General features: G+C 39.9%; 1 protein-coding gene across 3 annotated transcripts in view; it reads left to right on the top strand.

Annotated features, from left to right (window-relative positions):
• Positions 1-27,362, top strand: part of CUL3 (cullin 3) — a 102,528-nt gene that overhangs the window by 8,670 nt on the left and 66,496 nt on the right. The window contains exon 2 of one of the 3 annotated variants that reach the window (XM_056120821.1): positions 14,406-14,603. The exons of 1 other annotated variant lie outside the window; for it this stretch is intronic. In XM_056120821.1, the coding sequence (XP_055976796.1) occupies positions 14,406-14,603 (198 nt within the window). Of the gene's footprint in view, positions 1-14,405; positions 14,604-15,962; positions 16,026-27,362 lie in introns of those variants that run through there. One more of the 3 variants, XM_056120836.1, reaches the window with a different exon arrangement.

Below are 27,362 nucleotides of genomic sequence, written 5' to 3'. Positions count from 1 at the left end.
GATTTGCTCGAGCGGGCCCAGTAACGTCTCCATTGGAGACTTTGTTGTTACTGTGTCTGGCATATCGAATACTCTCGGTCGCTTGCCGGGCTCTCCGAGAGGGGCGGAGGAATCGAACTCGGGTCGGCCATGTTGGCCGCTTGTAAGGCGAACGCCCTACCGCTGTGCTATCGCTCCAGCCCAAAGGTAAAGGCCCTCCCGTTGATCGTCGATTTGCTCGAGCGGGCCCAGTAACGTCTCCATTGGAGACTTTGTTGTTACTGTGTCTGGCATATCGAATACTCTCGGTAGCTTGCCGGGCTCTCCGAGAGGGGCGGAGGAATCGAACTCGGGTCGGCCATGTTGGCCGCTTGTAAGGCGAACGCCCTACCGCTGTGCTATCGCTCCAGCCCAAAGGTAAAGGCCCTCCCGTTGATCGTCGATTTGCTCGAGCGGGCCCAGTAACGTCTCCATTGGAGACTTTGTTGTTACTGTGTCTGGCATATCGAATACTCTCGGTAGCTTGCCGGGCTCTCCGAGAGGGGCGGAGGAGTCGAACTCGGGTCGGCCATGTTGGCAGCTTGTAAGGCGAATGCCCTACCCGCTGTGCTATCGCTCCAGCCCTTATGAAAGAAAATGACTGAGAAACCAGATTTCTGGTTCAAAGCTTTTCTCCTTCCCTTTTTGGAGGGGAAGACTCCCAAGCAGTGCAAGGGAACGTGGGGGACCACCACCAGCCCATACTTGACTAACCAGTCTGGAAGGAAGCTTCACCTTGTGGTGCTCAGGGACCTTTGGGGCCGTTCCAGTGCAGGGTGGTGCCAAGAATCTACCTGGGATCCCCTGCGTATGCCCCTGATGCTTGTGCTGTTTATCTCCTAGGCTCTGAAAGATGGAGTTGAATTTTATAATTACAGTTTAGTGTTGGCATGTTCAGGTATGAAATGTTTTCTTAATATTGAGCAAGCAGATGACTGGAGTTGACTTGATGTTTGTTCCAACTAACGGTACAGTTTTGGACTTGCCACTTATCCATAGTTTGCTCTTTTGTAAGATAGAAATGTTAATTTGGAGACTAGATAGGTAGTCCTGTAAGGCACTTGCCTTGCATGTGGCTGACCCAGATAAAAAATCTTGAGCGCTCCTGGGTGTGGGACCCTCACCCTGCAATAAAAGAGAAATTTTAATTTGGGGTTGTTTTAGACTCCTTTCCAACTTTAAAAACTTATGTAAAAGTGTTGTGTTTAGCTTTACTTTTTGGTGGTGCTGGGGATTGCCTCATGCATGAAAGGCTTGTGAGTAACCTCTGAGGTCCATGCCCACCCCCGGAGTAGTGGTGTGTATCTACTCAGGTCTGAAAGTGAACTGAACGGGCACCTCTCCTCCTGTGGCCTAACACACTCCTTTACAAAAGTTGCCATCATGTTAGTCTTGGGTTTCACTCTCTTTTTCACCCCCTCGGGCCCGGCCAGAAGGGGTTACTGAGGGAGCGGAGGGAGGAATGGATAGTCAGGACTGTGTTATGTTGTGTGGTGGCGAGGATCAAACTCAGGACTCTGCTTATGTAGGTCATGCTCTCTATCACTGAATCATCTACATCATTGGCTCTAGATTTCCTTTGAAATAAGAATGGTGTGTTTCAGTGAGATGGTTACATTCTAATATGGAATATGGGAGAGTAAGCTCTGTTATTGTATTCTTTCGGTGTGAGTTGATATACAGAAATTTTGACTAGACTCGATAGACTTATTAAATCATTTTATATATGTCTTGCTGTCATAATTTTTGATTTACAGGTAGGTTCATTCAAGGAAAGATAAAGCTAACATCTGAATTGCATGTAGCTGATTGCAGTTTAAACTAATTTAATGCTTACAGTTTGGTATTAGTTTTGAAAAACCAGGCCTTGCCTATTTAAGCAGATTTACATGCTAAAGTCAAAGAGAAGAATGCATTACTTTGGATTAAAATGGATAATAAAAAGTTTAGATTGTAGGGCGGAAATGGGGATTTCAAAACTTGTGCTTAGATATATTTGTCTTATTTTACTAGCACTACGACTGATTTCATCCAAAATGATTCCTGCTTTACTATTTTTTCAAATAAATCTTTAAAGAGCAAATTTATACGTACAGTCTTTCAATAAATAATGTGTGAGATTTAGTGGTATAGTGGAATATTGGGCATATAGTAGGATATTGGAAATACATTAAGTATTATGGTAATTTTTAAGTGTTGATTTTATAGTTTTAATAATAGGAAGGTCTCAGGTTGTATTGTTGGAAGAATTCCATTCAAGTTGAATATTGTTTTCTCTGGGAAAATGCGTTTTAGGGTGCACAGTAACATCTCTTCAGCAAGAACAGCGGCACCATGGGGATAACTGAAATGATAGAGCACGTTCCTAGCGCTTTAGTGTTGATCTGGTACTGCATGGCAGGCATGACCTCCTTGAGGGGTCCCAAGTACTTCTGGACCCAAGCAGCACTGCATTGCCAGGCCCGAGCATCACCAAAAATGAACCCAGGTGCCTACTGCAGGCAGTGAGCCCTAGTTTTCCAGGAAGGTGTTGGTGTGGCAGTAGTGGGAATGTGAATCAAGGGTAAAATATGATCTTGGTTCTGTCCCCAGCATGATAGGAAGTTGATTCTTCTTGCCTTAGTAACAATATTTATAGTTGCTTTTCCTTTTTGGTGGTCATCAAAGTATGAAATGTTACACACTTTTTTCAATGTGTGAAAGCCATTAGCAGATATAGTTGAAATTATGTTGTTAGCAATTGTAAGTCACTTGTGACTTCATAGGCCAACCGGGAATTGACCTTGATTGAAAATTGTTTGGGTACCTGAGCAGGCACATAGTGGGTGCTTTCCCAGCTGCCACACATGCCCTGGACTCCCTCCTGCCTTTCACTTCCCAGCTCCCATGGTCTTGGAAGCTTTGAAAGTCCACACAGGTGGTCAGTCACACTGAGAAAAGTCTGTAAAGGCAATGTTACGAAGAAGCAGTATCCTCATACTCTGCCTGTCTCCTGCTTGAAGCGGAGCAGAGTTCTCCATGGTGAATCTCAGGACATCCTGTCATTGAGCAGCCCGAGGTAGTAGTCCAGAAGACTTCAATTGTGAGAAAATTATTCTTCAGACTTGGCCAGCGTTTCACCAAGCCCTGCATGCTGGTTCTTAAAACAGAACTGCCCTTTGCCCCTGTGAACAGGAAGCCTGTGGTACCAGAACATGTCCTCATGTGTCCCTTCAGCCAGTGGACTGCTTCCAGGATTTGCCTCCTGATGAAGTGGCCAATCTGTGTCAGGCAGCCCAGAGAGTTGACAGGTTGGTGAAGTGTTTCCAGGGGACTTCTCTCACTTTTCTATGCAGGATGGTTCTGAGACCAGGCAGACTGAAGCACATACATGTCCACATTCTGCCCAGGAAGGCTGGTGACTTTCACTGGAACTACAGCATCCTTGGTGAACTGCAGAGGCATGACAAAGAGGAGCAGGGCCTCCCAGCCTTGGGGAGATAGAGGAGATGGCAGCAAAAGCTGTCCCTGAAGTTCTACCTGCCGTAAGGAAGGCGTTCAAGTGACTTGAACAAATACTGGGGCATGAGGAAACGGGCCTCATTCTCTAGGGCTATGCTGCATTGGAAATGAAGCTAAGCAGATTATTATATTCTATAATTTTGCAGCCTTTTGTGCAGTATTTTATTACACTTGAGGAAGCCACCAGGGTTATGGATTAGTCATGAAGACTGATAGGCTAAACTTCAGAACACCAGCATCCGTTGCCCTTGCACATTTCCTTTTTTTCTTTTTTTTTCTTTTTTTTAAATTTTTGTTAGTGGAACACCATGAGGTACAGTTGTAAAGTAAAAAGTAAAAGTAAAGGCCCTCCCGTTGATCATCGATTTGCTCGAGCGGGCCCAGTAACGTCTCCATTGGAGACTTTTGTTACTGTGTCTGGCATATCGAATACTCTCGGGGCTGGAGCGATAGCACAGCGGTAGGGCGTTTGCCTTGCACGCAGCCAACATGGCCGACCTGAGGTACAGTTGTAGACTTAAAAATTTTTGTGCTTGGGTTTTAGTTATACAATGATCAAGTACCCATCCCTCCACCAGTGCCCTTGCACATTTCTTGTCCACTTGTGATAGATTATTTTCTAAATTGTCTGTTGGCCTGAATGGAAATAAAATGGTAAATTAAAAAAAAAACATAGTTTGAAATTTGCATTTATTTTTATTTTGTGCAGTATACTCATTGAGGACTGAAACACAGATTTTAATTAAACCTTCTGTTGACGCTTTAGCTTTCTCAATATCAGTATTAACATTTTCTGATATTAAGAGCCAATTGAGTGTAGATCAACTTTAGTTTGTGACTTCACAGAATGGTCCCAGGCCACTTTCTATGTTGTGCTTTTCAGTTGGTTTCTTCTCCCCCTTTTCACATCAGTCCTTACTTTCTCAAATGGTCTCCATTACAATAAAAAAGACACCAATTCAGAGAACATTGGTAGTTTTAAACTTATATTCAGGTGCAGTTTTTTTTTTAATTGAATCTCTTGTCAGAATACACAGTTACAAACTTTCATGTTCCTGGTGTCAGTCATACAGTGCTCCACCACCCATCCCTTCACCAGTGTACATTTCCTACCACCAATGTCCCCAGTTTCTCTCCTTCCCAGCCATCTCCGCTCTTTTTCTTTCCCTCCCCCCCTCCCCCCTTTTGGGCATTATGGTTTGCAGAGCAGATACTGAGAGGTTGTCATGTTTGTTCCTTTACCTACTTTCAGCATGCAGTTCTTATCCAGAGTGATCATTTCCAACTATCTTTGTCATAGTCTTCCTTTCTACAGGCGCACGTTTTTAAGTAAAGTTTTTCTCTCTCCTTTTTTTGTAGAGAGAAGCAAGCCCATCTATCGAGCAATTGCTTATGCAGTAAGCGTTCACAATTTTTGGGGGGGGGGTGGTGTGGGGGGCACTCCTGGTAGTATTTAGGGCTTCCTCCTGGTTGTGCCTAGGCATCACTCCTGGCTGGCTTTAGGGTACCATGCGGGGTAAAGCACCCAGATTGGCTGTGTGCGAGGCAAGTGCCTTATCCATTATAATACTGCTCCTGCCCCTCACAAACTGTCTTGTTATCTGATAAATCATTTATCCCCATTTGTCCTGCAAGTTTCGGAATTTAAATCATTTGTCTGAATGTGTCCCAGTGGGCTATTTTCCGCAAAGCTTGGATCATTGGCTGTATTTTTGATGGTTGAAAAATAACTTAAAAGATAAACTGATAGATAAATCTCTTAAGTCATTGTGTAATCATTGGTCATCAAATAAAGTTCATCATGTTTTAAACTATATGTTACATTAGGATTTTTTTTTTTTGTCATACAGGCATGATGCCATGTATTATACTAGATAAAATAAAATGTAGATAGACCTAATGTACTCTGAGGAACTTATAATCTAGGAAGACGATTTCTTACATAAGTTACGGCTTAATTAAGCTAACTGGAACTCTGCCATTCCTTAGATATTTGTACCAGAGCAATTTTTTTCAAGGCTGAAGCTTAAAATTAAGATCAAGCATTTTTTCTTGTTTATTTTTTTTAGCTGTGTCATTCTGCATTGCTTGGAATTTCAAATTCTCACCCTTTCTACCACCCACCCTGTTCTAAATCTCTTGTAGAAAATTATTCACAGGGCACTAAAGACTTCTGTCCTTTGTATATAGCGGATGTGAATACAGCTCTCTTCTTTTTAGTTTTAATTAGCTCATGCTGTAGTTTTCCTTGATTCTAGTAATTATAGAACCTTCAGGATGTAAGTATTTGAAAACGAACATTCTTCCAAATTGAGGCATTTTGAAGATTGTTATTATATAATTTGAAGTAATGTAATATAGATGAAAAACAGAAGCTTTTGAAACAAAAAAAATAATGTCTTTGCTGTTCCTAATACTTCTAAAGGAATGATGATTCTGGATTGCAGAGTGGTAAGAGGGGGATTGTGAAGAACACTTACCAGTGAATTTGGTTTTTAAAGTCTTGATAAAACCATAAGTATTTAAGATCCTTTTCAATGACATCTTTCTTTTTGCAAAGAGCCTTTGTTTCTTTACCTGCTAAGTGAATTTTACTTTTTGCTGATCACTTTGTGACCTGAGCTGCTAGGGGAAGGTTATTATATATATGTTAAATGTTTTGTGTGTATTATGTGTATGCGCATTTTATCATTTTATTGTTTTGCTGGAGGATTGTTGCCAGATTCTTTCCTTGACCGCAATTTAAGTAAATTAGCTTCAGTTTGGGATTAAAATCTTGTTTGAGTAATTGAAAATACTACTTTCAAAGAATATTTTCATTTAATTCTTTCGTGGTGCCAGAGATTGAACCCAGGGCATGGGTTCTCCACCACTGAGCTATGTTCCTGGCCACCTAAAATGAACTTTTAAAAAATCTTGATATTGGGGGCCTTTACATTTTTTGACTAAAATACAAACTAATGTTTTTATGGGATAACATAATATTATAGTTAGACTTAATATTTAAGTCTTCTTAACTTATATTAGCAGTTAATGTGTTCTGAATCTAGAATGGGTGAACTGTGCTTGAAACTTGATGGGGGGGGTGTATTACTTTCAGACTTGATTTAGGAAAATATCGGCTGCCTCATCTGGTGAATGAGGATCCATCCACTATTTTCCTATCACTTTATGTTTACTGATGGCTTAAGACTGCATAGTCATTTAGTTAGGTAAATAGAAAATCTGAATGGGAAAATCTGAAAATACTACTTGATATTTGATATTTGAGAATGTTGATTGTACTTTGTACTTGAAAAAGACATTTGATATTTAAAAACAGTAATTACTTTAGGTAAGCATTTTAAGATGTTTTCCCTTGGACCAGAGAGTTAGCCCAATATGCTTTGTATGCAGGAGGCCTGGATACTCTCTGAGCATCCCTGGGTATAAAACCAGCCTCCCCCCCCCCTCGTTTTTCTCTGCATTTGTGCTTAGTACTAAATTCAAGTGATCATGTTTTCAAGTTTTCATTGGTATAACAGGTAAAACTATATTGATTCACCAGACACTTTTTTTTATGATTTTTCTGAGAGGCAGGCATTGAAAAATGCACAGTCTCTTATGTACTCAGACTAGTGGAAGGAAAAAGTACCAATATACTTAAGTAATGTGGAAAAGTAGTAGTGGAGTTGTCACAGATACAACTAAGTACTTTTTTGAAAGATCTGAGGAGTCATCAGCTTTGCTTGAGGAAGCCTGGAGACTTCCTGGAGGATATGACACCTGTGCTGTGTAAGAATCAGACCCAGAAGAGGCAGAAGAAAGTGTGTGGCAGTGGTGAATTAGAGAGAGGTGTGGCAGTTGGTTGGCCGAGTCAGTTGGTTTAAGGTCAGGGAATAACAGCAAGGTGATAGTGAAAGTGAAATTAGAGAAATAGATGTAAGCGGTCTTTGTACAAAGGGTTTTGTGTTCCCTTGTGAAGCATACCCCCATGTCATTAATGAAGTTAGGTGTTGAACAAGGCTGTGATACTGATTAATTGTTAATTGTAATGGTGATTATGGGGAAGATAAATTTTGAGAGCTTATTAGAATTTATTAGTGTTAGAATGCTCTGGCCAGGACTAGATTAGGACATTTGCGCTTTTAGGACCAACTGGTTGGGACATTTCAGAGATATCCGGCCTAACGTTTGAAGAATTCGATGGATGGGAATACAGTGAGAGAACAGAAAGATTGAGAGATGTAGGCTTTTAGCTTGTGTCACTAGTTCGTGTTGTCTCTACTGAGTTAGAGAATAAGAGGATGAATTGGGTGGATTTGGAGAGTGCATTAAACAGAGATTTTGGATATGTTTAATCTGTTTCTGCTGCATTTGCTTGGAGATGTCTAGCAAACAGTATATAAGGATTGAGGAAATAGGACTTTAGTAGCAGTTTTACATAAGCCAGTAATTATAAGCCAGCTTGAGATCAATTTAGGGTCACACTTTTTTTGAAAATTGAGAACTAGGGACTCCTTCCAGAAAAGTGTTCAGACAGTGTTTTTAAATTTCGTATACAATTTGCTTTGGTTCCTGAGTCCCTTGACAATCTAGGGTCTTGTGATTGTGAGCAACCTAGATGTACAGGTATGTGTAAATGAGATGATGAATGAAAATGCCTCAAGTGTCTCGGTATAGTATGTAGAGAGTCAGGGACAAAAATGAGGATAAAATCAGTTTAATGTCACTGGAGAATAGGAGAGAGTAGGGGATATTGTTTCGGACAGGAGGCTACATTTTACTGACTCGTATTTAGCAGAATTGTGTTCCAGGTATTTAGTGTTAAAAATTCATCTCCTCATTTTCTATGCTTAAAAAGTATTTTTTTTTCTGATAGTTTAAGATAGTCTTTGATGTGTAGGGAGTAATCTTTGCCCTGAGCTGTGCTAAATTCTGTCATTTTTATTTCATTTCATTATTGATACTTTGAGATATACTGTAGTTATTAATTCTACTTTACAAATGAGGAAATAAAGGCTTAGAAATTTTAGAACATAATTTGTGAAACTTAGCAAAACTGTGACACAAATACTACTGCATAGTACAACTTATGTTCCCTGAATATATATATATATGTATGTATATACACATATTTGTTTATATCCTATCTTAACCAAGATTATCAGTAAGTCACTGTGGTAATATTTTGCATTGGTACACTAGAATGTGGAATAGTCAGTGGCTTGGACTAGATTTTAGGACATAAAAGTTCTAATTCCAGTTCTGTGGTTTTGTGTGAGTCATTTTACTCTTCCTAGGCTTTTTTTAAAGTACCTTGCTTATCATCATCAGAAGAAATACTGCTATTTTGTGATTCCAGCCTTGCTCTATCTATAAGACATAACAGTTCTTGATTTATATTAGCTGGGAGAAATTATTTTTTATAACAATGTGAGTACTTGTACAATATTTGAAGCCACTTGGTTTATATATTCTAAACACAATAAAAATTTTGCTAATATATGCTGGTTATAAAAAGACTTTTTAGAAGGTTCTTTTCAAACCCCCCCCCCCCCCCCCCCCCCAGCTTTTATTCCCAAGGTGGAATGATTGGGGTAAGGCAACAGTAGCCTCAGGTGCAGTTCAGGTGGGGTACTTTTCCTTTTTTGAAGGGAGGTCTACATCTGGCTCTGCTTAGGGCTTACTCCTGGCTTTCTGCCCAGGTATCACTCACTGTGGACTTGGCAGATCATATGGGGTTCCTGGGATTGAACCCGGGTACTGTCGTTTGCAAGGCATGCATTTTACTTAATCTCTTTACTATATTCTGGTCCCTGAGGGTGCTTTCTTTGTGTTCACTTTAAAGGTGTTGGGTGTCTGAGAAGGTACTGAGGATTTTTTTTCCTCTCTGTAAGGGCAGTAGGCCAAATTTGTGAACCTCCATTGAAGATCCTCTAAATTTTGCAAGTTTTGCCTCAGCTAATCAGCAGTTTAGTTATCTTCGGAGTTTATAGTCAGTATTTAACTTTATTCTTTGCGTTTTTAATTGGTTTGGGGCCATATCTGGTGGTGCTCAGGGCATACTCCTGGTTCTGGACTCGTATCACTTATTCCTGGTGTACTCAGGGGACCATATGGGATGCTGGAGATCGAACATTGGTCGGTCACGTGAAAGGCAGGTGCCTTATCTGCTGTACTTCTCACCAGCTCCTTAATAGTATTTTTTGTTGTTGTTCTGACTATGTATGTCTTTTTTTTTAAAAAAATTTAATTTTGTGGTTTGGAGGCCACTACTGGATATATTCAGGGGATGCTCCTGGTTCTGCATTCAAGAATCACTCACTCTTGGCAGTGCTCCAGGGACCATATAAGATTCTAGAGATCCAACCTGGATAAGCTATGTGCAATGCCTTTTATGCTGTACTAATGCTCTGGTCCTTTTTCATACTTTTTTTTTCAAGTCAAGGGATGATGTTTTAAACCGTTTACATGGTCATAACCGGTGCATATGCTGTTAGCAAACTGAAATCACATTGCACATATACAGAGAATTTGAGGCTATTATTATTGTATGTGTGGCTTCCTTTGTATCTGGATACCTGCTAAAGACAAGGAGCGTTTTATATGTAGGGGTAAATTAAATTCTCTAAAAGTCATTTCATAGTCTCTGACATTGGATTTGAATAAGACTTTTGAGTAATAGAGTTGTTGTTCTGTTAAAGCATAGGTATCCAAATTTATTTGGCTTATAGCCCCCTATTTGGAACAAAAGTTAACTGTTTCCCTCATGGAATTCTATCTTATTTAAGTGAACAAAATGAACCCCCCCCCCCCACCATCTTGGATGCACTGCATCTGAGGCTACTACCCCCCCATTGTTGGGACACTATGGTCTATGGTGGAGGGCGGGTGGGGGGGGGACACTGGATCTTTGGGACCCTTTGTTGAGGAGTTCGATTTTAAATTCTCCAGGAAAGATCAGATGGTAAGACTCACTTTGATTTGAGTAATTAAGCGTTCGTTTGAGACTTCAACTGGTATTTTTCTGTTAGGGTGACTGGAAGAATTATTTTCCCTACCTACTCCTTTCTCTTTGCTGTTCGTATCATTGGATATGGCCTAGAGAAGTTTCTTAGAAAATTTTATGGTTGAGTTACGATTGACATGTAGAAAGCTCTTTAGAGGTAAGTAAGCACTTGTGAAATGATGGCCATGGTCCATGTAATGAGCACATCACCTCCAAAAACGTATGTGTGGAGCCCATAATTGTTGGCAGTGTTGCTCAGGTTATGAGTGCAGAACTTGTAGGTTATATTTTTGGTGGAGGTTGCACATCCGCTGATTCTCAGGTGTGCTCTTGGCATGGTGCTTAGGGGCATCAGACCTAGGCCTCCAGCTTGTAGGGCCCAGTCCTGAAGGAGTCATCTCCCTGACCCCAGAACATGAAGGTTTTAAAAGGTATATAAGAGATTCATTAGTCTGAGACTAATAGAAAATCATTCAGTCCACAAGCATGAGTGCCTATTATATAACATTTTCTTGGCTAAATGATCTTTTAAAAAAAAGTTCCCACCTTCAGTAATTGAGTATAGGCTTAGAGGAAGGAAACTAGGAAAAGGAATTGGTATTTGGGGACCATTGAAGAAGACAGTGAAGAAGACAGTGAAGAAGAAAAATTTAATTTTTTTGTGTATTTTAAAGTGAGGGTTCCCCTCCGCATCTTCTTTTTTCTTCTCTTTTGGTTTTGGTCCACACCTAGCTAGCTGTGCTGAGGATTTATTCCTGGCTCGGTACTCAGGGATCACTGCTGTCAGAGCTCGGGGACCATATTTTATGCTAGGAATTGAACCCAGGTTGGATGCGTGCAAGGCAAGTACCCTGCCCGCTGTACTATTTCTCTGGCCTGACTTTGCTGTTTAAGAATAGTCAGTTAAGACTTCATTATAAGACTACATTGATAGGTAGAGTTCTGAGATGATCAAGAGAATGAGCCATGCAGACATCTGGTTGAAGCACCTTCCTGACAGAAGGAAGTAAGTTTTTTTTTTTTTTTGGCAGTAGAAAATCAGAAACTTTATTTATGCCATATCTTGAAAAATAAAATAAATGGTATTTTCACATGAAACAAAAATGTTGACATATTGCGTTTTCTTTTTTTTAAAATTTTTTTTTTAATTAGTGAAACACCATGAGGTACAGTTGTAGATTTATAATTTTTTGTGCTTGGGTTTGATTATACAATGATCAGATACCCATCCCTCCACCAGTGCCCATTTTCCACCACCATGGATAATATCCCCCCCACCCCCATCCCCCCATCCCCCCCGCCTCTGTGGCAGGGCAATCCCTTGTGTTCTCTCTCAAGGAAGTAAGTTTTAAGGAGCAGATACAAAGAGCTTTGACATACCCATGCTGGCACTGCAGTTGTGTTATTAAACTACAATCAAAGTGTGAGCCACAGGTGGTGTGCACCACCATCAACATTTTAAGTGCTCTTACTGAACTTGGAGGTAAAGCTAGAATATTGGTGTGGCTCAGGCAGAATCTATAAGGAGGAAGAATGATGCAGCCAGATGACCAGTTGAGTAAAACTTCCTAAAATACTTGAAACCTTTAAGTTTCAAGAGAAAGGAGCAGTCAGTCTTGACCATTGAGTGATGCGCTTCGATTAGTATTTTCAGAGGGTGAGGCTGCTCTCTGGACTAGATTATTAGCCCTGGAAAGGTGAGAAGGAGTCAAGGTGCTGGGTTAATTTTGATTGTAGGGAAAAAAAAAAAGATCTCTTGGTTTAGGACAGAGGTGAGAGTAAAGAGGATTGTGAGATTCTTACTTTCAGCAACTAACACTGTGAAGTGGACATTGTCAGTAGAAGACTGACGGGAAAACTGAGTTGGGCAGGGAGAAGATAGGATTTTGTTTTGTTTTGGGGCCACACCAGGTGATGCACAGGGGTTACTCCTGATTCTGCTCTAGAGAGATCACTCCTATTGGTCCTCCAGGAACCATATGGGATGCCAGAGATTAACCCCAGGTGCAAGGTAAATGCCCTATCCTCAGCTATCCTATTGCTTCTACCCCAGGATTTTTGTTTTAGACCTGCAAATTTGAGAGGCCTGAAGACATTCACATAGAACCATTGCACCTGCAGTTAAGTATATGACTGGTCTTAAGGGGAGAGGGCAGAGCAAGCTATATACATTTTGAGATTTAATTTAAAGTCATGAAAATAAATAGAATCAGCACCACTGATAACCTGAGTAAGCATAGATAAGAGGTCTAGATTCTGAGCCTGAAGATTGGAGGTTGTAGTGATAAGAACAATAAGCAGACTAACAAATAGTGGAATAGGATTAAAAAAAAATTGTAGTGTTTGAGACTTATGAAAGTAAGTCACTAGTGATCTTCTCAAGCAGATTCAGTGAATTGATGGCGTGGAAAGCTTTATTGCAGTGAATTCAAGACAAAGGGGGAAAGTGGAGCTTGGATATATTAATATAGACGTTCTCTCCTCCCCTACCCAGGATTTTGCCATAAATGGAAAAGAAAGAAGTGAGGGAGTGATGGAGAAATACATGGGTTTGTGCAGATTTGCTTGCTTGAAGATGGGAAGTTATTTTAAACGCAGGTGGACGTTATCTTCAGACAGGAAGTTGATGTTTTTGGGAAGGGAGATGATTGGTAAAACCGGGGATGGGGAAAGTAAATCCATGATAGAACACCTAGCATGTATTGGGGTGGAGCTAGAACTATATTTGTTAAACTTTATGAAGGTATTTTCTGGGAGTTTTAAATGTAAATTATGGTTCTGTAGGTCTAGTGTGGGCATTGAAATCTGCATTTCAAATAATTACCTGGATGATGCTTTACTGTCTGGCCTATGTGGTAAATGTCAAACACAGGAGCTGGCAGATTATGTTGAAATGATAGAGAGAGAGAGAGAGAGAGAGAATGTGTGTGTGTGTGTGAGAGAGAGAGAGAGAGAGAGAGAGCGCACAGGAGAGAGCGGTTGTGCAGTGTGGCAGTGTGTCTTCAGATTCTTTTATTTTCTGGGAATAGGAAGAAGATTATTATTCTGTAGTAAGGATGGAGAAGATGGTATTTACGATCATGAAGGATAGAAACTGGAAATAGAGAATTGTGGAGATGTACTAAATTGTGATTACTGAGTTGTGATTACTGACTATGAACTTTAACTGAGGTGGCTTGAATGTGGGTTTATGTTCTTTATTTACTTTCAGCTACACGGATACAGGTGAGGAGTAGGTGGGTGGTTGAGGTTTAGAATGGCAGGTATTTTGGAGGGGGGGAAGAGGGGAAGTTTAGGGGTGCATATAAGAAAGTTATAGAAATAGACCAAGGAATATAACATGGGAAATGAGGAATACAAGAGAGCACTAGAGCAAAGGAGAGCATTTTTCTTTTTTTCCTTTTTTTTTTTTGTTTTAAAATTGCATTCTTAGTCCTGAATTTGCTAAAGAGCTTTGTAAAGCTTCAGGAGAAGAAAATAGTATTCATGTCCCAGATATCTTTCTTATCAGGGAATTTATCCTCACTATCTCTCTGATACAACTTAACATTCCTCTAAATAAATAAACTTAAGGAAAAGATGTTTTATGTTTTTGGCTAAAGCAAGTATTAACAGCAGGGATTGTGCTTTTATTAAAAGTGGAGCCTCTGCTGCAGATGATTTTAAGTGTCAAGGGACTTTTATGAAAAGTTGATCAGCTTGAAAAACCTTTAAATTGCATTCTTTTGTTTCTGTTATAAAAAATTGTTAACATTTGTTAAAGTTATGCAGATTTATAGTCCTAGTCATAATTATATATTTACTATATGGACAAATGCAGAAAGATTTTCAACCATTGGTTTTTTTTGTTTTTCTTTTTTTTTTTGTTTTTGTCTCTTTCTCTTGGATATTACAGATGACCATGGATGAAAAATATGTAAACAGCATTTGGGACCTTCTGAAAAATGCAATTCAAGAAATCCAGCGTAAGAATAACAGTGGTCTTAGTTTTGAGGAGCTCTATAGAAATGCATATACAATGGTTTTGCATAAACATGGAGAAAAACTCTACACTGGACTAAGAGAAGTTGTTACCGAACATCTCATAAATAAGGTATTCATCTTTAAAGGACTGTTACTAATTATTCTGACTTTAGAAAATTCTTTATATATACTATATTTTACTTTGACTAGAAGTATTTTTTTAGAAGTAATAATTAATGGCTGTATTACAAAACCTTAATCAAAGGTATATAAGAATTGTTGGTAATTGAGGGATGATAAAGTTTGATCTGTGATAGATTCTATAATCATAATGAAGGAGGCACATACCAGACTATTTTAAAATGTTTATTATCATGTTATTTTTTCTTTAAAATGTTCAAACAGCTCCTTTTAGCACTCCTTCTCTGTATGTTTGAATATAATAAAACTACATTAAAAATTGTCTTAAGACTTTTCACCAGTTAAGATTGGCTTTTTTCATTTTAACTGAGGTTCACATTAGTAAATGTGAATTTTTCAAAAGAGAAATTAGTGGTGAGTTGTTAACATGATATGCTGGTTCTTTGGTTCCAAAAAGGTATAGTTGCTTTTTTAGAATAAGTATTTTATATAGGGTGAACTCTTCCATTGCAAGTATGCCTTGCTTTAAGATTTTAATGTAAAACATAAAGTACTACAGAAATAAAAATACTGAAATTTTTGTGTGGAAGTAGGGCTGGAGCGATAGCACAGCGGTAGGGCGTTTGCCTTGCACGCAGCCAACATGGCTGACCCGAGTTCGATTCCTCCGCCCCTCTCAGAGAGCCCGGCAAGCTACCGAGAGTACGCCCGCACGGCAGAGCCTGGCAAGCTCCCTGTGACGTATTTGATATGCCAAACACAGTGGAAGTAGGATGTTTGTTTTAAATTTTACTTTGAGAAAATGGATAAGTTAACCAGCAGCTATCATGATTTCTTAAGTACCTTCATCTCTACTCACCAGTTAACATTTTGCCAATTGGTACTTGCTCTTGGTACTTACTATTATTGCTGAACAAGTTAGAATTGTTTTAGATTCATTTTTTTTCCTAAAGTACTTTGGAATGTTTCTCCTAAGAATAAGGAATTCTCTTAACCAAAGAACAATGCTCAAAATCAGGTAGTCGAACTTTATTACTGTTACCTAATACAGTCCACCTTCCAGTTCACTGGTTGTTCTGTGTAGCAGTGAGATCCCTTTAGCAGTTTGCTCTCTGATCCAGGACCAATCCAGGGTCGCACGCTCACTTCCACAGCCTTTGTCTTTCAGCAAGCCCATTGACATTTTTGAAGCATATAGGTCAGATGATTTGTAGATTGTCCCTCAGTTTTTGGTTTGTCTGATTGTTTCCTCATGACTAGTTTCAGGTTATGCATTTTTGGCAGGAATAATACATAAGTGATGTTGTGTCCTCAGTGCATCACATCAGGAGGCACATGATGTCAGTTTATCCCATTATTGGTGATGTTAACTTTGATCACTTGGTGTCCGCCAGATTTCTCCACTGTGAAGGTACCTTTTTTCCCTTTGTAATTCATAAGTAATCTGTTCAGATATATTTTGAGACTGTATAAATATCCTGTTCCCCAAGACATTTTTATGTAATGGATTTAGCATCCATTGATGATTCTTGCATGAATCATTATTACTGTGGTGGTTATAAAATAGTCAATTCTACTTCTGTTTCTTCTATAATTTCCTTTCTCTTAATGGGATTACATTGGTATCATGAACTAAGGTGATTGTATCCTTCATGAAATCAGGAATTTTTTTAAAGTGCTTACCATGCACAACTTGTGTTTGGAAAATTATCGTGGCTATAAAGAGATATACTACCTGTTCTTAGCTTGGTTTTTACATTGATGTCGCAGATCTTGTGCATCGTTTGATAATGGTGATTGTTTAGATAATCTAGCATATCTAGATTACGTGGCTAGTGAGTTGTGTAGTTAATAAATAGTTTAAATAGTTTAGGAATTTAAAACTGTTCTGGGCTCTAAGATTTATAGGAGAAGACTCGGTTGGACAAAGTTGTGAAAATTTTCAAGCAGTGTGGAAGTCCCGTTAGGACAAAAAGCAGTGTGATTATATAGGGGTAAAGTGAGTACATGGAGTTGTTAAGTAGAATTTTTAAGTAGAATTTGAGGTATATAACAGTGGGGGACTGCTTAGTGGATTATAGTGTTGTAAGGGTTTAAGAACAGAAACTTGAGAGCCAAACTGAGGAGCTTGATTGTAACATTGGAGTTTTTTTTATTGGATGATAACATTGTGACACAAAATTTTAAGAATAATAACATGATAGAAATTTATAACTACCACGTATGTTAATATATATCAGTGTATAAAAGCAGAAGACCTGGAAATTCTTGAGTAAAGTGATAGAATATAAATAGTTATAAATATAAAAGTCAGAATATAAATTTCTGACTGGATTATGTGAGAAATTTTGGTGATAGGACTAGGTAGAATTTGGTTCTTGGGAGCATTACAGTGCCATTAGTAGAAATAGTGGAAAACATTTGGAATGGGTAAGATGACAAATTTTGCTTAAAAGTATATTGGAAATTTTATATTTCATTGTACATGTAAGGATAAGAAAAATGAAAAATCATAACAAGATGCTAGAAAATATATATATATTTTGAGGTAAAATTCGGGTGTAAAGCTTGGACTGCAGCTCCAAACTGGAAATCAAGATTTGGCATTTGATAGCATGCTTTGAAGAAGAAATATTAGAATTCAGAGAATGGAAAACTTACAACAAAAGTATGAGTCTTTAAACTGTAATAAGTAGAGTGTAGGTGAGAGGGAGGAAGTACCCTTAATTCATGAGGCACCAAAAGCATAAAAGAAGTAGAAGAGTTTTACTTTTAAAAAGTCAGGCTAACATTAGAGCAGCTCGGTTCTTCAATATGGAGATTATGGAATTGAGAATAATGGAGATAAGTAATGGAAGAATTGAAGTATGGTTTTATTTGTCTGGGTTTCTAAAAGTAATGATAATACAGCTGTTTTTATCATTACTAAATGCTCTGTCTAAATCTAGTACTTTTACGTATTTTAAATTAGTTAATGCTTATAGTCCAATGAACCAGACACTACTGTTACCTTGATTTTTACAGTTGGAGAAATTAAAGGCACAGAAAATTGTTTGTCTCTTAGCTATTAAGTGGCATAACTAGATCAGAATTGAGGTTGTATGACTCAGACCTTGACTACTTTGAGGCATGGTGAATGGATCAAGATGCAGTAAAATTTGCTGACATTAAGGGTTAAGGAAGGGCTTCAGGTATATTAGCTTAATGCTTATAAAACTGTAGTCTTTTAAATTTTAGGTCTTGGTTTATTTTTTAACTAAAATGTAGTTGGCGTATCTCTGAGGTTTGTTGGCATTAAAACTACTGTAAACCTGATGGTCATAAAATTAAGCCATACATCTTCCACAAATAAGATGGAGACTTGGTAGTCAGCCTTCTGATGAGCAAAGTAGGAATAAGCACGGAAAAACAAAGATAGCATAGTAGTAGGAGTTGTTCTGAAATAGTTATTAATTTGAAGCAGTGTTTTGCACAGATGTGAAAAAAAACATTTGTAGTTGGATGCGTTTGTTCAAAGTTGAGGAGAAAAGGAAAAGTGTAAATTCAGTGTTTAAGTGACTATAAATTTTGGATTCTCAGATGTGGCCAGGTAAAAGTTGGTGTCGTGTGAGCAGTAATTCATGGCGACTGTAAGAGCTTCCACATATTGTAAATTTTTAAAAGACACCGTCAATAAGGTTAACTGCTGTTTCAGAAAATACAGGTAATTCCTAATGTATTAAATTCAAGCTGAGAGCTGGAAAGATATGTAGCAGCCAGTATGCGTAAAGGTAACCTGGGTTCAGTACCCCAGTATTGTCTATTGTCTCTGCACCCTCGAGCCCTGCCAGGACCCATATCTGAACAAGAACCAGGAGTAATTCCTCAGTATAGCTCGGTATAGCTCAGAAACTCAAATGTATGTCCACACATTAATGATAATTCACTACCATCAGAAAATGATTGTTTTTTTTTCTTTCACACTATTTGGTTTAACCTAGTCAGTTTCTGATTGGGAAATGCATTAATTTGGCTCACTTAATGACTTGATTTCTTTGTTTTAGTTGCTAAGTTTTGGGCCTTCAGTAGTGTCTTTATGCTTTCATTTTGGTTTTGCCCTTTATTTTACTTTTTTTAGGAAAAAATGTTAAGTAGTTGTTTGAAAAGCATACTGCCAAAAGATGTATCACTGGACATCTGGGGCCATTATACGGTAGCCCAAAACATTTGTCTACTGATATCGGAAGTCTCAATTTGTTCTACCACGTAGGATTTATAGATATTAATGATAATATGCAAAAATTTGCATAAAATTTATATTGCCTGTCTCTGTATCACACATTCTGACTGGATGGCAGGATATCGTTTCAAGTTCTGTGATGTAAAAATAACTATTATTACTCTCTCAGAATATATCTCATTTTGTGGTCCTGAAAGCATTTTTACATGATCTCTTCAATTTTAAAAGAACTTTTCTGCTTTTAGCAGTTAGTTGAACTGCTTAGTAATAGTTTTTTAGAGCAAAGTTACTTTCTACCGAAGTGAAGCTTTTGGCAGTTGATAACAATTCTAGCTTCTTACACTGTGGAATGTGACTCCCTGGTGGGGATTGCAGGAAAATTAGGCAGCAAAAGGTTTTTGAGTGTACAGTGATCGAAAATTAATTGAAAATCAACTGCATAATGAATCTGAGGTGTTTGCTACTGGGAGTGGCTGCGTCTTGCTTTTCTTGGGCAAAACAGGTCATGAGTGGAAAAGGCTAACCAAGACTTAACATTCTGAAGAATTTGTGGAAATGCAATTTCTCATGAAATTAGAACCATTGCATTGTAGTTTGTTGGAATCCTGAGTTCAGGGTGAGAATAGTCAGCATTCGAGCAGGTTTTTGGTAAAGTAGTATGGCAGATGACGGAAAGTCATTTCTTTGGAATAAATTTAGCTGATCGTTGGTTTCACAGTGGAAGCGCTCAAGAAAGGATAAATACCATTTCTCTTGGTAGCATATCCTTTCTGTCTTTAGAAGAACATTGTCTGAAGAAGCAAACTTGGGTGTGATGTCCTATGCCGCACCAGTGAGAAAAGTCTTTTTTTTTCCCCCTTAAATTTTTATTACTGAAACACCATGAGGTACAGTTGTAGACTTACAAATTTTTGTGCTTGGGTTTCAGTTATACAATGATTGAATACCCATCCCTCCATCAGTGCCCATTCTCCACCACCACCATGGATAATATCCCTTCCACCCCCATCCCCCCATCCCCCCCGCCTCTGTGGCAGGGCATTCCCTTTTGTTCTCTCTCTCCTTTTGGGTGTTGTGGTCTGCAAAAGAGGCATTGAGTGGCAAACATGTTCAGTCCATAGTCTACTTTCAACGTGCATCTCCCCTCCTGGGAGGAACCTCCCAACACCCTTTATTTGGTGCTCTCCTCTATCTGAGCTGCCTTTTCCCCCTAGCATGTGCCGCTATCCTCAATGCCATGGAGTAATCCTCCTGGTACTTATCTCGGCTATTCTTGGGTGTTAGTCTCTTATTTTGTTACTTTATGTCCCCCAGATGAACGCGCAATCTTTCCATGTCTATCCCTCTCTTTCTGACTCATTTCACTTAGCATGATACTTTCCATGTAGTACCACTTGTATGTAAATTTCATGACTTCATCCTTTCTGACAGCTACATAGTATTCCATTGTGTAGATGTACCAAAGCTGAGAAAAGTCTTGAGTAAATATGAAATCATTCCAGAATTCACAGGAATTTGTTCTTGTCTTTGCCCTTTTTTTCCCCTAACTAAAATAACTTTTAAAAGCTAGATTTTACTAAAGTAAAATCTAGTAAATCTAGTAAAGTCTAGTAAAAAAGTTCTGCTTTCCAGTTAAGCATTTTGTCATTGTAGAACATTGTATCCCAAACTCAGATTTTTCAGGCCCTGACTTTGGTGTGTGAAATAAGTTGATAAGTAGAACATATCTGATCCCTGTAGTAATGGAAGAGAGAAACAAATGTTTTGATACAATAGAAGGCCGGAGAGATGGGTACTTGTCTTGCATGCAGTTGTTCTGAGTTTAATCCCTGGCACCCCAAATGGTCCCCTGAGCCTGCCAGGAGTATGCCCCGAGTGCAGAGCCAGGGGCAAGTCCTTGACACTGCCAGGTCCGGCCCTAAAAGATAAATAAATAAAATGGAAAAATCTGGTTACAGTGATAGAGAAAGTTGACAAGGATAACTGACTGAGAAAGGACTTTTTGAGGAAGGTAGTGATGCTTAAACTGGGACATAAAGAATGAGAACATGCTCATGAGTAAAGAGCATTCCAGCAGAGGAAAGTGGCTAAAGCCATTTATGTATGTCTGGTGAAGCGCCTGTTAATATTTTCAGCTTCTTGAGGCGTACGTCCTTGGCCCCTGCTCCTCAACTCCTGTGGTGGCACAAGAACAGCATTAAACCGTATGTAATAAAAGGACATGGCAGTATTGCAGTAGAAGATAGCAAGTTAGCTGTTGCAATCCCTGTACCAAAAAAAAAAAAGAAATTGGACTTAAAAACAAAAAGCCTTGTGAATGGTGGATTAAAAATTGGCACTGTGAAAGAATAAAATTGACGGTGGAGAGAGAAAAGCAGAAGCTACATCGTACCAAGCATTGAAGTCATGAAATGTAGGTTTCATATTTGTTTGTATGTATGTCTAGGAACCAGTTAAGGACTTTATGCAAGACACTGACATGATCTCATGTTTCAAAACATACTGCTTAGACTCAGATAAGAAGTAACGATTTTACACTAGATTTGAACAGTGGGTGTTGAAAAAACATCCAGATGCAGGATAGATTTCAGGTGTAGGAAGAGTGTTTGTGACAGGAAGATTGGTTGTAGGGAATAAAAAGTGATCTAGATATATCACTTCTATTATTTTATCCCTCTACCCCAATTCTGTTGACACTTTGACAGGGTGCTTGCTCTCTCTCTCTCTCTCTCTCTCTCTCTCTCAAACACACACACACACACACACACACACACACACACACACACACAGAGTTGTGGTCCTTGCCAGGGGTGGTGCTTGCCCATGTGCCCTATTTCAGTTGTGCTCAGTGGATTTCCCCAGGTGGGTGAGAGGGATAGGCATAGTCCCTCTCCTGGCCATGACACTTGCATATCCTCTCAGTTGTGGTGCCGCTGGAAATGATGTGCAGTGTAGGGGTCACAGACAGCAGGCACACCAGACTGGTGCACATGGTTGGCACTGGGCACTGTGCAAGGCAGTTGTGTCAGCCCCTCAGCTGCCTCAGACCCCCATGAGTGCTTTCAAAGTTTTGAATTCAATTTTGAATTTGTAGGTGGGGTCGAAGAGAAGAGCTTCTTTGGCATTTTAAGATGCCAGTGAAATTGGGTTTGCAAATGTAGTTCTGTGAATTTTGGACTGGACGTGTTTGTTTGGGTATATGCAGCCCTGGAAATAGAAGAAAGCATGTAGAAAAACGATGGAGGGCTTCAGTTTGAATCCTAATGAATTTTCAACATTTGCAGTAGAACATTGCAGAGGAGACTGAAATAACCAAACAGTGGTTCAGACTCAGCTCTGATATTAAAATAGAAAATAATTTGATTTTGACATTTATTTAACTGAGTTGTGATATCACAACTTTATCTTTTGATTGTGTGTATCACGATCACGATCATCCTGTTGTTCGTTGATTGCCTCGAGCACGCACCAGTAACGTCTCCTTCGTCCTAGCCCTGAGATTTTAAAAAGTGCCATATTCAAGGCTCTTTCAGAGTTACGAGAATGAGACCCAAGATTGTAACTGGTATTTGGCATATTGGGTACGCCATGGGGAGTTTGCCAGACTCCTGCCATGTGGGCAGGTTACATTCGGTAGCCTGCCAGGTTGTCCAAAGTAAGAATGAGATAATAAGATGTCACTTCCGGGAACTGGGTTTTATAGTCTCTGCGTCTTGGCCATTGATGGGATTACGCGGCGCTGGGGGTCAGTTGGTGGGTGTGACCCCTGTCTACTGGAGGATGGAGGATCTGGGTGGAGGATGCTCAGCCCCGATCTGAGCAGGCTTGGAGAGCTCAGCCCCGGGACCCGCATGCCTTTGTTGCTCTGCTGGTACCTTCATGCGTGTGGAGAGTGGTCTCAGCATGGTTGTGGCTGGTTATGGAGGTCTTCAGCTGCCGGAGCTCTGGTCGGGGCAGGGAGGGAAACTCGACCCGCTCCCCTCCAAGGGGCCCTGGCGAGGACAGCCAGGTACGGGGGCAGGAGATGTGTGTATATGTTCAGAAACAGTGATAGCTAGATCTATTACTTGTGGGCATGGTTAGATTAGGATTGGCGCCATCTTCTAATTTAAAAAATATTTTTCGGTTAGATTTATTGAGATTCAGGGCCAGAGAGATAGCACAGAGATTAAGGCTGGCCCTGTTTCAAATCCCTGCATGCCAGGGGTGACCCTTGAGCACAGAGCCAGGAGCTCTATAGGGTATGGTCCACCCCAGCTCTTTTTTTAAATTGAGATACTATTGGCAACTTAAGTTGTAAAATATTTTGCTTGTTTCGTTTAACGCCAACTCCTTTAAGAAGATTTCTAGGGAACTGGAACAATAGTTCAGTAGCTAAGGCGCTTTCCTTGCATGCCACTGACTTGGATTTGATCCCCAGCATCCCATAAGGTTCCCTGAGGAGGAATCCCTGAGTGTAGAATCAGGAATATGTCCTGGGCACAGCTGGGTGAGCCGCAACCCACTCTCCCCTACCCACCCCCCGCCCCCAAATCAAACTACCAAACCAAACCCACCGATTTCTATTTGTGATTAAGACTTCACAGATTCCTAGTGAAACAACAGACTTTTTTTCTTTCGTTGAGCACAGCAGGCTAGTCAATAAGGAATAACTTAGATGAAGTTGTGGTGGGAAAAGAACCGAGTAGGAAGGGAACTGGACTAACTAATTCTGCTGGCAGTTAAGCAAATCATTAACATTTTCTGTATTTCATATTATTTATAAAAGGATATTGGAATTAGTGTGTTGGCCTGAGATGCTTTAAAATGATATAAAACGTGTTGGACAGTATAGAGGTTAGAGGTTTGTGGTTCCACTCCCAGCCCCGTGTGACCCCCAAAACATCATTGATGCAGCTCTTGGAAGCCTCTGATCACCACCGGCATGGCCCTTGAGACCGGAGGGACGACACTCAGTTCCTGGCACTGCAGGACCTGGGCAACACCACTTCTTCGGCCTTTGCATTGAACCATTGGCTTTTGTTGGCTGAGTATCACTGGCAAGGGACCCTGAGCCTCCTGAGTACCACTTGGGAGGAACCCAAAACATAAAATTAAATGTTGTGATGATTAATTATGTGGTTTGGTAATTTGGGGTTAAGATTTAAGAAGGACATGGTTTCTATTTTTGGGGGGACTGAGGGATATATTACCACAAGGATCAAATCCAGTACTTCATGTGTTCTTATGCTTGAGCCACAGCCTTAGCCTGTGACTTTTGCAATTTACTGTTCATTCTTTTGCTAAAATGTTATGCTTTTAGGTTAAAAGCATAACAAGTTGTAGTGTGTGTCTATGTATCCAAAACGTGTCAGGTCCTGAGTTTGATCCCCCCTGTGTGGGCCCCCTGTTTTATTTTAGTGTAGCCACAAGCCACAATGGATGGATATGGATACAGTTCTAGAGTTGAAGTTGACTAGATAACAAAGCTCCAATATTAAAATAAATTTTTAAATCAGTCTTTATGTGAAAATTGTTCTCATGGGATTATGTCTTTGTCTGAGTATTTACTAAGCTGTTTGATGTTAGTTGAGCCTCTGTGTACTGCTTTTCCTTGAGTTGAGTTGTCTTCTGTGTTATTTCCCATCTGATTTGGTGTGCTCCTACTGGGATTTCAGTACTGAGGGATTGGAAGTGGTCATTGAATCGCAGAAATTTCAGGGTCTGTGGCTGGGCCACCAGTGAAGTGGCAGAGCTGAGCCCTTGGCTGGCTGCAGCCGAGGGGGGTAGGTCCCGCTGCTACAGCTTCAGTAAGGCGGACCTAGGACGCTTGCAGTTGTTGGCAAGAAAGTGGAAAACTGCCTTTAGTTTTAATGTGGCAATAACTTGGACTACAGTTTTGTGATGTCTAGCAGATTTTTTAAATTGGTTTTATGCTTAGTTTTCCCCTCTTAGAAGTTAGTATTTGATAGTAATGATTGAATAATACGGCAACCTCATAAGTGTGCTTACGGTTGTCATGTATTTATTTGCCTTTTAGAAAAACAGCTGAAAAGAAATGTTTTAACTTCTTAGAAACAATTTCGTATTGCTGCAGAGAATAGTGACTTTCCGCTGTGTTTTTGGATATATTGTTCTTTGATTAACATCTTACTTGAGAGGAAGGCGGTCTAAGAGGAACTTCATCTCTCCACGCACTGAAGAAACTACAGTGCCTGGGGGCTACTCCTGATGCAGTGCATGGGACCTTGAAGTGCAGAGAATTGAGCTGGGCTCCTTGCATGTACAGTGTGCTTTGCAACCCCTTAATCTAGCTGCCTATCTCCACATAGCTTATATTTTGAATTTATGTATTTGAATCTGTTTCTTGTGATCCTAATCAGTTCTGAGCACTTTGTTTTACGGGTAGGGGAATTGAAGATTAGAAGGAGAATGTTTGGATTTAAAATTTCTTCAAAAATAATTAGTGGAGGGCTTGGGTCACGACCAGTGGTGCCTCAGCATAGCCCTCTCTGCTCAGGAGTGATCCTGGCTGGGCTCTGGAGACCTTATATCGGGCTGGGAGTTGCCCAGGTGGGCCAAGGACCTTACCTCCTCTAAAATCATTCACAGTCAGATAGTTGGAACTTTTCAGTGGCTTTCTTGTTTGAGGGGTGTGTGTGCGTTCTTGTTTGAGGTGTGTGTGTGTGTGTGTGTGTGTGTGTGTGTGTGAAGTCTTTGTAGAAAAACACCCTGTGGTGTGTATCTCAGTTGCTAATGTCTGTGATATGTCTGTGCAAATTCCTTTTCCATATGTGAATTTGTATCCTGATTTTTAGAGGGAAATGAAGAAGAACCGGAGTTATAATACTACGTTTGCTTGTAGGTAGCACTGTAGCACTGTCCTCCCATTGGTCATCATTTTGCTCGAGCAGGCACCAGTAACGTCTCCGTTGTGAGACTTGTTACTGTTTTTGGCATATTGAATACGCCACGGGGAGCTTGCCAGGCTCTGCCATGCGTGCCGGATACTCTCTATAGCTTCCCAGGCTCTCCAAGAGGGGCGGAGGAATCAAACCCTGGTCAGCCGTGTGCAAGGTAAAAGTCCTACCTGCTATGCTATTGCTTGTAGGTAAATTTAAAATATTTGTGTGGGGATACTAACAGCTTGCGGAAATGGAGTTACTAATTTTTGATGGCAAGCACTGGCCATTTTGTAGGTCAGTTTTTTTCCTAAGAAAATGAGATTGTGGGCTGGAGCGATAGCACAGTGGGTAGGGCATTTGCCTTGCATGTGGCCGACCTGGGGTTGATTCCCAGCATTCCATATGGTTCCCCCTAGCACCGCCAGGAGTAATTCCTGAGTGCATGAGCCAGGAGTAATCCCTGTGCATCACTGGGTATGACCCAAAAAGAAAGAAAGAAAGAAAGAAAGAAAGAAAGAAAGAAAGAAAGAAAGAAGGGAGGGAGGGAGGGAGGGAGGGGAAAATGTGATTGAATATAGATATTTTAATGGCATATGTGTGGGAAGTTTGTTAATTCTAAGAAAATCTGATTGAATATGAAGATTTTAATGGCATATGTGTGGGAAGTTTGTTAAAATGTAATTGTATCAGTGACTTAGGACATTGATCAAAACATTCTAGAAGTTTTTTTTAAAGAAAGCATGGATCCAGCTCAGAGTCCCACATCTTAAGATCTGTTGTGTGCTTCAGCCTCTGACAAAAATATAGCACATGCTGGTCGGCCAGAAACTCCCAGTGCTGGGAAGTAAGTGGAATTGAGGGGGAGCCAGGGAAAAGTAGAGAAAAGAGGTCATTTTTCATTATCCTATGAATTAGAACATTGATATCGTGAACAACAGTAGGTAAGTAGTCTCAGAGAGGCTTTAAGTTAAGCAGGCAAGACATTGGCACAATCAGGTCAGTGGATGGGGTCTAATGGACTTGGCTGCGTTTGTAGGAAACGGATGATAGTGGGGCTAGCTTTTGAAAACAGGGGATTTGGATCCTGTGGGTACAGACATTGGTATTTGATAATCAAAAGGATCGAGTGGGGTAAAAGTTTTAAAAGTATGAGTGCCGCTTTGGTGCTTGATGCTTGATTGCTCCACAGCTCTCCTTGCTTCTACCTTGTTTTGTCCTTAGGCTAAAATTGTTGGAAGACACTGAGATCGTATTACTTAGAAGATTGTTGTTGCTTAGGGTGATGGCTGAAAGTACTTAAGTGTCTGAGTGTCTAAAACCTTTGATGTATGATGTGGAAGAGTGATTTAAATTTGTATTAGGGTGTTCTATTTGTTTTTGCTGAGGAATCTAGGCTATCAATGTTTGAGACTCTGTAACGATTCCTAACGCCACAGAATAGCAAACTACAGCACACACGGAAAAGAAAAGAGGTTATCTGGATAGATGGGGAATTAGGATTATTTGGGTCAGGAAGACGAAAACCATGGGGTACTGGGTTTAGGAGATCTACTTTAATACAACAGGAAGAGAACTGATATTTGGGGAAGGGAGTATGTCAAGTTTAAAGTGTTACTTAGCGTATTTTCCTATGTAAAATACGAAC

This window comes from Sorex fumeus, unplaced genomic scaffold (assembly GCF_029834395.1).
Source record: "Sorex fumeus unplaced genomic scaffold, SorFum_2.1 ptg000005l, whole genome shotgun sequence".
NCBI lineage: Eukaryota > Metazoa > Chordata > Mammalia > Eulipotyphla > Soricidae > Sorex > Sorex fumeus.
This window is presented reverse-complemented; position numbering and strand designations above follow the sequence as displayed.